This window comes from Chiloscyllium plagiosum, chromosome 4 (genome assembly GCF_004010195.1).
Source record: "Chiloscyllium plagiosum isolate BGI_BamShark_2017 chromosome 4, ASM401019v2, whole genome shotgun sequence".
NCBI lineage: Eukaryota > Metazoa > Chordata > Chondrichthyes > Orectolobiformes > Hemiscylliidae > Chiloscyllium > Chiloscyllium plagiosum.
Genome location: NC_057713.1, coordinates 35,023,409 through 35,038,577, shown reverse-complemented (window position 1 = coordinate 35,038,577; position 15,169 = coordinate 35,023,409). Strand labels below are relative to the sequence as shown.

The window sequence follows — 15,169 nt, the reverse complement described above, 5'->3', positions numbered from 1 at the left end:
CCAGAGACACCCAGGTATGAATTTCAAAAATCCAGTTAAACTTCAATAGGTAAAATTGTCATAGACCCACCAGTTGTCTCTGAGTTGGACTAATGTGAGGGTCACATGCCTTAGGCAAGGGAAGAGATTGAGAAGGGAACTTTCATGGCATTCCCAGCTGATGCATGAATTGAGCCAATAGTTTTAGCTGCACTCTGCATAAACTGTCATCTCTCCCTTTAAGTAGATAATTTTCTAATCCAATCTATGCAGAAATATTATATAGCTGGAGTGGGTGGGGCTGAGGTAGATACTGCCACAGAGTTAAAGAGGGTAAGTGCTTTTTCTCCCCCCCACTGGGTATTTTAAAAATCCTGTTTGTTCAGTTAGTCAATTACAAGTACAGCCTACCAGGGGCAATGCAACAACAAAAGTGAAGGAAGAGAGAGATTAGTGTTGGGAAAGTAAAGATGATATTTCATCCACGATGATGCTGACTCCTTTGCTTTGTGAGTGTTCGTGGACACTGCATGCCTCCTCTTCAGGTACATTAGATCGTGAAATTAGCACAGAAAAGGAGATTAGATCTTTGGCAATTTTTAGCTAGGCAGAGGAGCAGACTGATAAACTGCCTCAGTCTACTATTACACAGGAAGAATTCAGTCCCTTTTTGAAAACCCAACACTAAGTCACCCAAATAATCAACTAAAATAATTAAACCAGCAAAGATTAGCAAGAGAGGGAACAACTTTGAAATGTATTTGGAGGCAAAAATAATGCACCCCACATCCTGCAATGCTAACACCCCTCTAAGCCTCAGGAGTGTTAGGTTAAAGTGGTGGCTTCTAAAGGTACTTTAGGGTATGCAGAGGATATGAAGCTTGTTTTCACATAAGTGCTTTCAAGAAGGAATTGAGAGCCTGGTTAGTCAGACAGTAATGTTCTAAAGTGGTGGTTGGGCTGGTGTTTTAATTTCAGATCAGATCTGCATGAGCTTGTATATGTTTCAGTTTTACTAGTCTGTTGATCCCAAACTCTAGGTTTGAGGGCCAGAAACGACACAAGAAACAGAAAAACAGCAAAAAGAAGAAAAAGGAAAAGAAGAGAAAAAAGCACAAGAACCGAACAAAGTCACCACCACGGGTGTCAAGCCATCGCGACAGGTGGATGGAATGGGCTGGGGGGGGTCGGAAAGAGAGGGGGTTAGGGGTAGAGGGAGAAGGAAGGAGGAGGAAAGAATCACCCAATGCATCTTAATTGGGAGCGAGCAAACAAATGCTGTCACTCGGAAAGGATCTTTTAAGTTGCGAAATAAGAAATGTGTCACTGGATGGCAGTTCCTAGATGAACCACAATTCTCATTCTAACCAGCCATAATAGTTCACTGAACAGATCAGGGTTAGTTTACAAAAGGCAACATCACTTTAACTCTGCAATAGTTAGCATGTCAGATTAGGATTTGTTTTTTTTTAAAAAATGTTGAGGCATGTTGGTTCACTTAATGTAAATGAGTTTTACACTAACCTCTGCTGTAACCAGTGCAAGTATTTGGTCCTGTGATTTTAAACCACATTTCCAAACTTTGTGGCAGAAATTACATTGTGAGCTTCCCCTCCAAGCAGTACTCCAGACTACCAATAGTGAGGGATTCTTTTGAAATTCATTTACAAAATAATCCTTATGCTCAAAAAACAGGTCTGCTGAGCTTTTCCAGTAATGGAGAGAAATGATTCTATTTACCACAGCCAGTTCTCCCCCCTCCCCACAGTATTCCCTCAGGATTATATTCAAGCAAAGCAACCAGTTTGAGTGTATCTTGACCAATCAGGAGTTTTGTGTTAAATTGTTACAATTTTGTACTTTGACCGCTTGACATTTGTCTTAATGCACAATTTAAATATTAGAATGGGGCCACACTGCAAAAATTCAGAAGTATCTTATTCTATCATCTTCTAACCCACTGATTTTCCAGGAAATACCATTCATCTGAGCAGAAGACAACAGCATAACATGGATTCTTCTGGGGGAGAGTGGAACTTCTAAATCAGCAGACAAAAGAATGAAGATCATGATTTGACTCTTAAGTGGCATAACAACTGAACTTAATTTGCAAATGTGTTTGTAGGTATGAAATGTTTATACAACATTCTCTTAATCTGTAGTGGCTAAGCACTCAAGTTGTAAATATTTATGCAAACACAATGAAGTTAAATAAACTATTTGTACACACTTTTGCCACTCTTGGTCAATTGTCACCAAAAATGGGAGATATTCTGATCCTGATTGCTATGCTAATTGACACAATTTGCTTCAATAGCAGCCCAGGTGAGCTTTTATTTAAATAGTGTACAGTTAAAGAAATTAAGATTTTCTGTACATCTTTCTCACTTGTGTAGTATTTAAAATTTGTAAGTATCTCACTGCATTTTAAAATAATGCTAGGCAAGTGCAGGAGCAAAAATTAAGGAATCTTAGATTTTATTCTAACAGCTTTAATTACAGTGCTCATCAAAATAAATTGAAACAAGTATACAAAACATTTGATTAGTAGTGTATGTAATGAAAGGATTAACTTCACAGCAATATCCCAACCTGATCAGACCCAGGTATTACTGTCCACACTTCTCAGCCTTAACTAAGGTAACGATAGGGGAAAAAAACTGCTGGCAAACCAGGTCCTTGCAGTATTCACGTATCAGGTGGCTGGGTCTTGCCTTGAACTCCACAGTCAGTGCTACAGCACGAGGGAAAAGGAACAGGAATTGATGGAAACAGGTCTTTGCTCAACACCAAAAATGGAATGACTCAGATGTAACTTCAACACACTAAGAAAAACAGAAGGTGGGGAAAGGGATTTAGGTGCATTCACTGGACATTGCTATCTGGTATACACTAGCCAAGGAACAAGCTAACAAAAGCCAAAAAGCTCTTCATCTGACCCAATGGTGCCAGCATGCTGTGGTCAGTTTATAGTTACTCAGGTGAGCCACAAGGCAGGAGAAGAGTCAGCACAACTCTCGAATCAAACAAGTTATCAATTAGACACTTTTGGCTAATTGTGTCTTTTCACTTCAATAGTTTAAGAATTGTTGCCACAGTTACTGACTCCCTCTTCCCTGATAAAATTAATTTTGCTTTCATGAGTTAAGTGGCCTGTAATTCATATGAACCTCCAGCATTTCACCATCAAATAACTAACCAGTATTTACTCATTTTAAATTAAACCATTTGAAAATTGGACTTCAAATTATTCAGAAGGCAGAAAAGTGGGTTAGAATATTTTATTCTGATTTCAAATCCAGCCTGCATAGGTCTAGGAAAGGGATACTTTTGCAACCGTTGAGAATAACTCACAGGACATTGCAAGAGAACTGGAATCCATAAAATCACTTCAAAACTGTATGTTAGAATTGAGAAAATTCAAAGTCCTTCGCTCCCAAAATCCGGGCAAGGAGGAAAACAAGTAGGAAAGTCACATGCAAGCTTCCCTCCCTCCAAAAAGCCATACCCCACACCTTGGAACCTTGTTCCAGAGTTAACAAATGAAATCTGCTAACATACTTTGCAGTGCGTTGCACTCTTCGGTGCATACAAACACCTCCCACTTTAGTCTATTTGTATATCCCTTTCCTACACTTAATATTTACACATCAGTTTAAACCTTCAAAAAGAAGGAAAAACAAAGAACAACCATGAGGGTAAATATTGCATAGGAGTAGCAAGAAGCTGCCTCATTACAAAAAGGGACGATATATACACATTTTAAATAAGAAACTGCATATTTCCTTTCATGTCTGCACTTCTCACCCATACAGTATGTTATAGTTCGTGATTGGATGTAATGAAGCAGATTCCTGGCACCCAATACCACAAAGTAGCAGTTTGCCACACTACATTATGAAGCAGGAAGGAGAAGGGACAGGCAGGAAGGGGAAGGAGGAAGGGGGGGAAAAATTATTTGTTGCTTTTGAGCTGGCTGGACAGCCAGTCCAGTCCTTCATACAGGCCGTCTCCACTGGTTGCACAGGTTGCCTGGATGAACCAGGTCCTATGACGGAGTTGATGCAGACCTAGTTTATCTGTGATCTCTGCAGCATTCATTGCATTAGGCAGATCCTGGAGGAAAAAAAAATGCAGAATTGGATCTAAGATTCAATCATATAGCATGGAAACACCCTTTGACATGGGCAAGTTGGATCAATAAAGGTCAGCCCATAACCCTCTTTCTATTCAAATACCATCCAAAATCTTATCTTTAACTGTACCTGAACTATTCCACATGTTCTACCCCTTTTAAATCTTGCTCCCCTCACCTTAAAATATGCCATCTCTCCTCCAACACCCTCCACAAAATTCACATTATCTAAAAAGGTCACTCCTCAACATCCTATGCTCCAGTGAAAAAAATCCCAATCGATCCAGATAGTTAAGAAAAGATTTGAGGATGTTGCAGGTCTAGAAGGTTTGTACTATCTCCAATATAATATCCTTCCTCTAGCAGGCTGACCAGAACCATACACAGTACCCCAAAAGTAGCCACACCAACATGCTGTAAAAATTAGAGGAACTGCGATCATCTGACAAAACACTCACCGATTATCCGAATGACACAGGCGGATGATAGAACGTTCAGATAATCAAGGTTCCTCTGATATAATCATTGGCCTGAAGGCAAGTGTGCTAAGCACGTTCTTAACCAACGTGTCTTCCCGTGACAACTTTCAAAGCACCATCTACTTGATCCCCTGGGTCTTTGTTCAACACAATCCAGGGCCCTACTGTAAACTGTAGAAGTCCAACCCTTGTTTGTTTTATCAAAATGTAATAGCTTACATTTATACCAGTTAAACTCATCTGCCACTCCTCAGCCTATTCCCCCAATTTATTAAGATCCCTTTGCACTCTTAACCTACTTCACAGTCGACCAATTTTGGGGTCATCCTCAAGCTTACTAACCTTTCCTAAAATCTTAGCCAAAATATATATATATTTTTTTTTTTTTGGATAAGATTCACTCACAGGGTGAGGGTGTTGCTGGCCAAGCCAGCATTTATTGCCCAGAGGGCAGTTAAGAGTCAACCACCTTCCTGAAGAGTCTGGAGTCTCAGACTAGAGCAGGTAAGGATTCCCTGAAGGACATTAGTAAACCAGATTTTTTTTTTCCAACCATCAGTGAATTCAGTCACTAGAACACTTACTTCCAGATTTTAAGAGTTCAAATTACACCATGTGCCACGGTGGGATTCGAACCTGAGTCCCCAGAACATTACCAGGGTCACTGGATTGCAATCTAGCAATAATGCAACAGTCCATATAAAAGTGACAAAACAAATTTGGACACAGCACCAATCCCCAAGGAACACTGCTGGTCACAGGCCTCCAGTTTGAAAAACCACCACCTCCTACTGTCAAGTCAATTTTATGTCCAATTTAGCAAAGAGGGAGAAGATCAAATATGCAAGTTAGCCAGTAATCTAAAAAAGATTACAAGTTTCTTTAGATATTAAGGGCAAAAGGAAGGCAAAGGTTGAAAATGGGACTGCTGGGAGATGACGTGGGAGAAGCAGTGAAGAATGAAGAAACGGCCGAGGAACTGAATAAGTACTTTGCGGTAGGAGGCTGTCGTCAGAAGGTGAGCCAAAAAAAAAAAAAATCACCTCTAGCATCAGGACCCGCCATTGTTGTTCCAGCAGAAGGAAGCGTGGGAGCATTGAGCATGAGGCTGTCAGGAAGGTGAGCAACCAGGGACTCTCAGCAATATATTTGGGCAGCGGCTGAACCAGAGACACTACATGTGTAGTGTCTCCCACCCGCTCTAACCCAAAAGGACTCTGGTGGGTCGATAAGGTAAGTCGATTGGTTTAAAAAAAGTATTTTTCTCTATTAATTGATTAAGACCGTAGAAAAAAAAAGTTATTTAACTCAAACTTGTATTTATTAACTAGGTAGCGATTAGACAAAAGCAGGTACTGCAGATTAGAGTAGTGCTGGAAAGCACAGGTCAGGCAGCATCAGTGGAGCAGGAAAATTGACATTTCAGGCAAAAGCCCTTCATCAGGCCCAAGTTACCTGGACGCTTTGTTTCAGGAGGCAGTCACATCTGGCAGATTAAGTAATTCAAATTCAATTAGTGATCAGGGGGTGCTTGCAAGTGTGGCAGGTAGGGGGATCCCAAGTTCAGGTGTAGAGGACACTCACCTTTTGACCATATCCAACAGGTAGGAGATTCTTGCTCCCTGTGTGCATGAGGAAAAGGGCTGTGGGGAGGATGAGCCAACTAGCCATGGCACAATGGTGCAAGAGGCCATTCAAGAGGAGAGAGCAAAAAGACAGTGGTAGCAGGTAGATGAGGGAGATCTTGTAGAAACAAAATTATGAAGGGAAAAAATCAATAAAACAAAGTTAGAATGATTCCACTTGTAGGTGAAACTAGGACAAGAGGGCACACCCTCAAGGATTAGAGGAAGCAGGTTTAGAACTGAACCAAGAAGGAACTTCCTCACCCAGAGAGTTGTTGACCTATGGAATTCCTTGCCCAGAGAAGTAGTCGATGTTACTTCAGTAATCATTTTTAAAGCTAAGGTAGATAATTCCTTTATTTTTCAAAAAAGGTAAGAGAAATGGTGAAAGTGTGGATAAGTAGAACGGAGTCCACAAGATCAGTCATAATCTTATTGAGTGGCAGAGCAGGTTCAAAGGGCTGGACAACCTATTCCTGCTCCTAGTCATGTTCTTATGTCAGTCTTCACAGTGGAAAACATGAATAATATACCAAAATTTCAAGAAAGTCAGGACAAAAGGTGAGTATGATGGCCATTACCAAGAAGAATGTGGGGCTGGAAAAGCACAGCCGGTCAGGCAGCATCTGAGGAGGAGAATCAACATTTTGGGCATAAGCCTTCGTCAGGAATAAGAAAAATGGGAGGGGGTGGTGGGGGGGGTTGGAGAGGCAGCTGGGAAAATGACAGTCAGACAAAAAAAAAGGTAAAGGAGATGATAGGTCAGACAGGGCAGTAAGTGGATGGGTCTGGAGAGCAGGGCCGAGTTAGAGGCTTGGGACTGGGATGGGAAATGAGGAAGCTGTTGAAATCCACATTTATCCCGTGTGGTTGCAGGGTCTTAAGGTAGCCCAGGACCTGCACGTCCTTGACAGAGTGAGGGGGGGGGGAAAGAGTTGAAGTGTTCAGCCAGGGCAGTGGGATTGGCGAGTGTGGGTGTCCCAGAGATGTTCTCTGAAACGATCTGCAAGGCAGCATCCGGTCTCCTCGTGGCTGAACACTTCAACTCTTCTCTCTTCCCCCCCCCCCCCCCCCTCAGTGATCTCTCAGGAATCACTGGAGTCAGGGAGGGTCCCAGAGGACTGGAAAATTGCTAATGTAACCCCATTTAAAGAGGGAAGGCAGCAGGAAGTTACTGGCAGATTAACCTGACGTATTGTTGATAAGATCTTGCAGTCCATTGTGAAGGATAAAATTTCTGAATACTTCGAAGTGCATAGTAAAAGAGGACAAAGTCAGCATAGTTTCATCAAGGGGACGTCATGCCTGAAAACTGTTAAAAGACTCTGGAGGTGGTAACGAGCAAGTCAGACCAAGGAGAGCCAATGGATGTTATCTATCCAGACTTCCAGAAGACCTTTGACAAGGTGCTGCACAGGAGGCTGCTAAGCAAGGTAAGAGGTCATAGGATTAGATGCAAGGTACCAGCTCGGAAAGGTTAGCTACCTGGCAAAGATTACCTGGGGATTAGAGGGTTCCTCAGGATGACAGCTGGTGACTAGGTGTTTGCACCACAACTTTTCATTTAAACATTAATGATTGAAATGAAGGAACGGAGGGCATTCTGGCTAAGTTTGCAGATGATACGAAGATAGATAGATAGATAGATAGATAGATAGAGGGACAGGTAATACTGAGGCGGCAGCAGAAGGATTCAGACAGGTTTGGAAAGTGGGCAAGTTGGCAGATGAAATAAGATGTGGGAAAGTGAAGTATTAGTAATAGATGCATGAACTATTTTTTTAAAACAGGAAGAAAATTCAGAAGTTTGAAGTGCAAAGGAACTTGGAGTTTAGTCCAGGATTCTCTCAAAATAAACTTGCAAGTTGAGTCAGTAGTTAGGAAAGCAAATACAATGCTGGTATTTATTTCGCTAGAATAAGAAAGCAGGATGTTCTCCTGAGGCTTTATACAAATTCTGGTCAGACTGGTGAGAATTTTGGGCCCCATAAGTCAGGAAGTGTGTACTGGTCCTGGAGTGGATCCAGAGGAGGTTCACCAAAATGGTCCCAGGAATGAGAAGCTTAACATATGATAAATGTTTCAGGACTCTGGGACTATACACGATAGAGTTTAGAAGAATTTTTTTTGGGGGGGGGTCTACTTGAAACTTAGAATACTGAATGGCCTGAACAGAACAGATGATGTTTCCGCTGGTAGGAAACTGGGACCGGAGGGCACAGCCTTAGACTAAAAGGGAAGACCCTTTAGAACAGCGATGAGGTGAAAATTCTTCAGCCAGGTCACAGTATATTTAAGATAGATTCTTTATTGTCAAGGGGGATCAAGGGTTGAGGAGAATGGGATTGAGAAACATAATCAGCCATGATTGAATGGCAGAGCAGACAAGTTAGGCCATTTGGCCCACCTAATGTGGTATGGTCTCTGAATTCCATGTAATCTAATCTTGCTAATAACCTACCATGCAAGAACTTGTCAAAGGTTTTACTAAAGTCCACGTAGACAACGTCTACTGCTCTTCCCTCAATGATTTTGGTTATGTCCTCAAAAAACTCAAGTTGGTAAGACACTGTCTTCCACAAAAGATATCACACTGACTATCCTAATCAAACCTTGCCTCTCCAAATGCATGTTAATTCTCTTTCAGAATCCCTTCCAACAACATACCCACCACTAATGTCAGACTCTCGGGTCTGCAGTTCCCAAGCTTCTCCTTACAGCCTCTCTTAAATAAAGGCACAACAGTAGCCACCCTGCAGTCCTCCAGCACCTCACCTTTGGCTGTCGATGATACAAATACCCTTTGCTAGGATCCCTGCAATTTCTTTCCTAACCATTCAAATCTAGGCCCATCTAAACATGGCAGTGAAGAGGAAAGTTTGACAAAAAGGCACACAGTAGCTAAGTCATGCCATATAGATGCAAAACATTAACTGCATTCCAGCAGTTAATATGTAAACAAACTTCATGTAAGCAGCAACATTAGAATCAAATGGTACCATGTCAGCTTAGCAATCAGAATTTGAAACACTTGACTATTTAATATATCTTATAATTCAATGTGATACAGGAGAACACTAGCTGTCATGCTCAAACCAGAATAAACATACTAAACCTTACAACTATAAAGTTTACACAGGTTGTGCAGCAAAGCAATAAGAGTCTGGCTCCATTCAACAGTGTGACCAGAATGTCAAGTTCTCGGTGTTGACTGTTCTTTCCAAGTCTGGAATTTACCTGTTTGTTTGCAAAAAGTAACAACACAGCATCTCGTAGCTCATCTTCAGATAGCATTCTCATCAACTCTTCTTTAGCTTCATTCACTCTCTCCCTGTCGTTACTGTCAACCACAAAAATCAAACCTGGAATACAAGCAAATGTTGATCAGCAAGGTGGTTTCTCATCCCATCTCTGCCCTCTTGTGATGGCACAACAAATTGTTAATTTGCAAAAGAACATGGGAGCAGCAAAATGAGCATGTTTCATCACTAATTGCCCTTGATGAGAAGATAGTATGCTGCCTTTTTTAACCAATGTACACCTCAGGTGTAGATACATATATTACAGAGGGGGATCCATGGTTTAGACCCTGAAACAGTGAGGTAACAATATAGTTTCAGGTCAGAATGAAGAATGGTTTGGAGGGGATCTTGCAGGTGGTGTTCCCATACATCTGCTCCCCTCATCTTTCCAAGTGGTATGGGCCACAGATTTGGAAGGTGCTCTTGAAGACAACTTACTTTGCAACAGTATTTCTGACTAGTCCAGTTCAGTTTCTGATCAATGTTTAACCATCTTATTCCCAAGTATTGATGGCAAAGCCACTGAATGTCAAAGGGAAAAGGAGCTCTTACTGGTCTGGCATCTTTGTCTAGGTAGTTCTGCAGTGCATCTTACACATTTCAGCCGAGGGAGTGTGCTGTCATGCCTTGCTGCATATTCACCAAAGATTGCTTCACTGTACCTTGCATACAGTGAACATGCCATCTGCAGATATCTCCACTTATGATCCCAGAAGTTGGTAAAGCCAAGGACACTATCCTCAGGAACACCAACAACCTCCTGACATTGATTAGTGACCAACAACCACATCCATCTTAAGAGTAGATATGACAATTCTGCTTCTCAATGTCTATTTTGCTAAGGTTCCTTGATGCCACACCATAAAAATGTTGCCCCTTTTCAAGTGGGCACCCAATTCTGGAAATCAAAGATATTTTGAGCAGGTTTGGAAAAAGATTGTAATGAAGACAAGTGTCTAGTAGTCAGGGTGGAACAAGAATTTATCAGTCATTAGATCAACACTATATTACCCAGTCTTGTCCACACCCACAGCAATGTGATCAATTCTTAACCACTTCTTTCAATCACCTAACAAACCACTTAGTTTAAGGGCAACTGAAGTTGGGCAAATGTTGATCTTATGAGCAAAGCCCATAAGACATGAAATTGTAAACAAGTGCCACTTGGCTAATTTGCCAATGCAAGTGAAAAGATGGGGCAGAAACTGGATGTGTCCTATTCATGGACAGGACATAACTGGTTGTTTCCATTCTGCCAGGCTGATGCCAGTGTTGTAGCACTAAGTCAGCTTAAGGTAGGAGCTCTAGTTATTTTTTGTTAATTCATTGAAAGTGATTTCACTGGTTGAGCCAGCATTTATTGCACATTCCTAGTTACCTTTGATAAACTTCCTTGTTGAGCCACTCATTTTTGTAGGTACACAATTTGGGAGGGATTCAGACCCAGGGAGAGTGTGAAGAAATGGCGATACAAATTCCTCAATGGTACTGAAAGTGGCATCTTAACGGGTCAGCATCATATACCCAAACCATGGATAGGTTAAAATGTGAAGATACCAGTCTCTACTACTGCCTGCCTGCATTTCTCTAGCAAAAGTCTTAACTAATGGGTTTAAAAATCAGAGTTGGGAAAGGTTGTGGAGAATCACTCCTTGGACCCAATTCACCTCACAACTGATCTGGGTGTGATATTTTAATGCAACATAAATGCTCAAGGAAACTCCATCCCTGAGGAAAAAAAGGAAAATGCTCAAAACAAAAAAGGCATAACCTTTTGAAGGCTAAACTACTCATTGTTCTGCGAAGTGTCAAGTGAAAGCTACTGATTGCCAATCAGAACTGTTTGTGAACATTACATTCTTTCATATGTGATCACTGGCAAGGCTTTTTTATGGTTAATTATGTAGTGCTGTTAGGAAGGAAATTCCAGGATTTTGATCCAGTGACAGTCACAGGTTTGCAAGGTAATGTCACAAGGATTAAGTTTCTGACTCATTGCAAGCTTGGGAAGGTGACAGCATCATGGTAAATCCCAACATGGTAGATGGCGACATGCAAATTCAATAAAATATGGAATTCAAAGCTACCCAATACAGAGGAACCTTGATTATCCAAATACTGGACTATACAAAAAGATAGGAGGTCCCGATAGAAACATTATATCGGGACATGTTTCCAACACTGATCGCATCTTTTGTTTACATTGCTTAAGAGAACTCTGCTTCCTGAAATGCTGCCGAGAACAGTCCTGGACTGATGGGAGCCCAGGTACCATCTCCAAATGGACTGTCCACCCTCTCTCTCTCCACTTTACCTAGAGTTCGACACAGAGGGTGTACCCTAAACCCCCCCCCTCCAGAATCTCTCCAACATTGCTCTGTACAGGGTAGAGGTGGAACCTGTCAAAGGGTTGCAGTAAAAAAAAGTGTGTTTTGTTGTTGATGTCCAGTCCAGCTGCCAGAGGGGGGTTTGGGGGCAGGCAGGGGTCAGTGTTGGACAGGGGGCCTCGTGCACAGTGTGCTGCTGCCTAGTCTACTGAACGGGAACGGGACTTAACAGAAAAACGCCAAGCCCCAGAGTAAAGGCATTTAAATCAATTTACCAAATAATTAATTACTTGAACAAAAGTGCCTGCCCATCATGTTCAGATAATCGAGGTTCCTCTGCAGAGACTAAATCGCCATTACCAGTGGTGATAAAACCCAGATGGTTCACTAACATGCTTTTGCAAAACAAGCTTTGTCCTCATCTGATCTGGTCTACATGTCACCCTAGGCCCCAATAGTAATGTAACTGACTCTTAAATGACCTCTGAAACAATTAGATTCCCTGCAGTGTGGAAACAGGCCCTCCAGCCCAACAAGTCCACACCGACCCTCCAAAGAGCAACCCACGCAGACCCATTCCCCTATGTTCACCCCTGACTAATGCACCCAACACTATGGGCAATTTAGCATGGCCAATTCACCTAACCTGCACACCTTTGGACTGTGGGAAGAAACTGGAGCACCCAGAGGAAACCCACGCAGACATGGGGAGAATGTGCAAACTCCACACAGTCACCAGAGGGTGGAATCGAACCTGGGTTCCTGATGCTGAGAGGCAGCAGTGCTAACCACTGAGCCACCGTGCCGCCCCCAGGAGAACCAAATCAGATCAAGGACAACAGGCAATAGTCAAAATGCCAGTAATGCCTTCATTACAAACGAGAGAAAAGAAAAAATGCTGAATTAGATAATAAATTTGTTCAGTTCCTCTCGCGGGAAATTCTGTGGTCCTGTTGGCCTGTGGTTGGCAGCTGTGCAGTTTCTTAAGAGGTTAAAAGGAAGTGGCATGCAACCATAATTATGAAGCCCACAACCGCAAGATCAGACGGTCTCCGACAGCTTTGCATGAATTGGACAATCAGCGAAGTGTGGAAAATATTGCAGAGCGTTCAATATTTAGGCTCTCTCCAAAAGATAAGTCAGTAGATCAAAACTAAAGTAACACGAACTGCACATACCTTGTGTATTCTGAAAGTAGTGGCGCCAAAGTGGACGGATCTTATCCTGTCCACCCACATCCCACACTGTAAAACTAATGTTTTTGTATTCCACAGTTTCTACGTTGAAGCCTAGGAAAACAGGACATTACACAAATCATTATATACTTGAAAAGCAGCAAATTACTGCAGATTCTGGGGATCGGAAATAAAAAAAATAAAGTTCTGGAGAAATTTAACAGACCAGGCAGCATCTGCTGAAAGGGAAACAAAGTTAAATGTCAGGTCCAATACTGGAAAAGAAGCAGGCTGGAAAATTGTTGTTAAAGGCTGAGGAGCAACTGCTAGTGGTACAAACGATGAGCAAACCCACAGACAGACAAAAAAAAAGGGTGTACTCATGATAGTAGAGTTGGAACACATGCTAGTGGAACATGATGAATAAATCAAATATTTTGCTCTCAACAAAGGTACAAGGACAGGGAGAAAAATCAAATTGGAAGACAGTGAATACTCAAAAGTTGTTCGAACTCAATGTTGACTCCTGAAGTCGGTGAAGCAGCAGCCCAAGAAACAAATGTTAGGTCAGCAAAAATAGTGTCTTGAAACAGCAAGTAAATGGAAAGACAGGGTCATTCTTATGGATAAAGTGCAGGTGTTCCTCAAAGCAACTACCCAGTCTTTGTTTGGTCTCAGCAATGTAGAGTCAAGTTCATTGGGAGCAACAAATAACAGGCTAGATTGCAAGTAGTACAGTAAACTAGTGCTTCACCACTAAGCAGCATTTGGGGTTTTGGACAGCAAAGAGGCAGGTGGTAAATGCGCAAGCATTACATTTTCTGTAATTGCAGTGGGAGGGGGGGGGGGGGGGGGGGGGGAATGTGTCAGGAATGATGAAAGAGAATAGATCAGAGCATCAAGGGAACCGTCCCTACAGAATGCAGAGAATGGGAGAGGGACAATGCATTTAGTAGCAGTATCTTGGAGGATATTGAAATGTAGCCTCATGTATTCTACTCCCCCCTTCCACTTTTGTCAACATACAAAAATCATATTCCAGCCTCCAGTTATGTAGTCCAACTGGAACTCTATTTCTCTCCATAAATGCTGCCAAACCAGAATTTCTCCTGCTTTTTAGTTTTTTTATTTGGATGTAAAATTTTCCAAGCATGACCTTCCAGATTCACTTAAGCTATCAGGGGCAACTACTTCCTCCTCATATCCCACAAATGAGCCCATTACTCAGGATGATATTCAAGACTTCTTTAAAAGCAGAATGTCAATTTGAAGCTGAACTTGTATACTTACTACACCTGTCAAAAAAAAAATCCATTCTGAAGCCATCAAGCCAAAATTGTCATCTGATAGCACAAAGTATTTTTAAGCTAGTAAAGGTTGCACACTTCAGAACCACGCATAATAATTATTTTCATTCTATTAACAAGTATTGCTGTTTTGTCCCCTCTTGCACATAGTCCCAAATTTCTTTACCATAATTTCACATGCAAAAAGTTTCAAAATAACCATACAGCCATAGTGTTAAGGGTTTAGATGGAGAGGAATTTGTTAAGTGTGTACATGAAAATTTTGATTCAGTATGTGGGTGTACCTACTCTTAGGAAATAAGTCAGGGCAAGTGACTGAGGTATAGTGAGGGAGCATTTTGGGGCCAGCAACCATAATTCTATTACTTTTAAAACAGTAATGGAAAAGGATAGACCAGGAGGTTAGTGAGTAAAATTAGGGTGCATGGTATTGGGGGCAAAGTACTAGATTGGATTGAAAATTGGTTGGCTGATAAGAAACAAAGTAGTGATAAACGGCTCCATTTCGGAATGGCAGGCAGTGACCAGTGGGGTATCGCAGGGATCCGTGCTGGGACCACAGCCTTTTACAATATATGTTAATGATATAGAAGATGGTATCAGCAATAACATTAGCAAATTTGCTGATGATACAAAGCTGGGTGGCAGGGTGAAATGTGATGAGGATGTTAGGAGATTACAGGGTGAGCTGGACAAGTTAGGTGAGTGGGCAGATGCATGGCAGATGCAGTTTAATATGGATAAATGTATGGTTATCCACTTTGGTAGCAAGAACAGGAAGGCAGACTACTACCTCAATGGAATCAATTTATGTAAAGAGGCAGTACAGAGAGATCTGGG

The 15,169-nt window shown here is 41.7% G+C and overlaps 2 protein-coding genes across 5 annotated transcripts in view; one reads left to right on the top strand and one right to left on the bottom strand.

The window, feature by feature from the left end:
* Nucleotides 1-2,038, top strand: part of c4h1orf35 (chromosome 4 C1orf35 homolog) — a 34,478-nt gene extending 32,440 nt beyond the window's left edge. For 2 of the 3 annotated variants that reach the window (XM_043687942.1, XM_043687940.1), the window contains 2 exons: nucleotides 1,020-1,142; nucleotides 1,943-2,026. In XM_043687942.1, coding sequence (XP_043543877.1) covers nucleotides 1,020-1,142; nucleotides 1,943-1,988 — 169 coding nt within the window. In that variant the 3' untranslated portion in view covers nucleotides 1,989-2,026. Of the gene's footprint in view, nucleotides 1-1,019; nucleotides 1,143-1,942 lie in introns of all 3 variants that reach the window. The other variant, XM_043687941.1, reaches the window with a different exon arrangement.
* Nucleotides 2,039-2,440: 402 nt separating this feature from the next.
* The window catches only part of arf1 (ADP-ribosylation factor 1), a 23,779-nt gene continuing 11,050 nt past the window's right edge, over nucleotides 2,441-15,169 (bottom strand). For both annotated transcript variants that reach the window (XM_043687945.1, XM_043687944.1), the window contains exons 3-5: nucleotides 13,026-13,136; nucleotides 9,456-9,580; nucleotides 2,441-4,095 (exon numbers count right to left, since the gene is read on the bottom strand). In XM_043687945.1, the coding sequence (XP_043543880.1) occupies nucleotides 3,934-4,095; nucleotides 9,456-9,580; nucleotides 13,026-13,136 (398 nt within the window). In that variant the 3' untranslated portion in view covers nucleotides 2,441-3,933. The remainder of the gene's footprint in view (nucleotides 4,096-9,455; nucleotides 9,581-13,025; nucleotides 13,137-15,169) is intronic.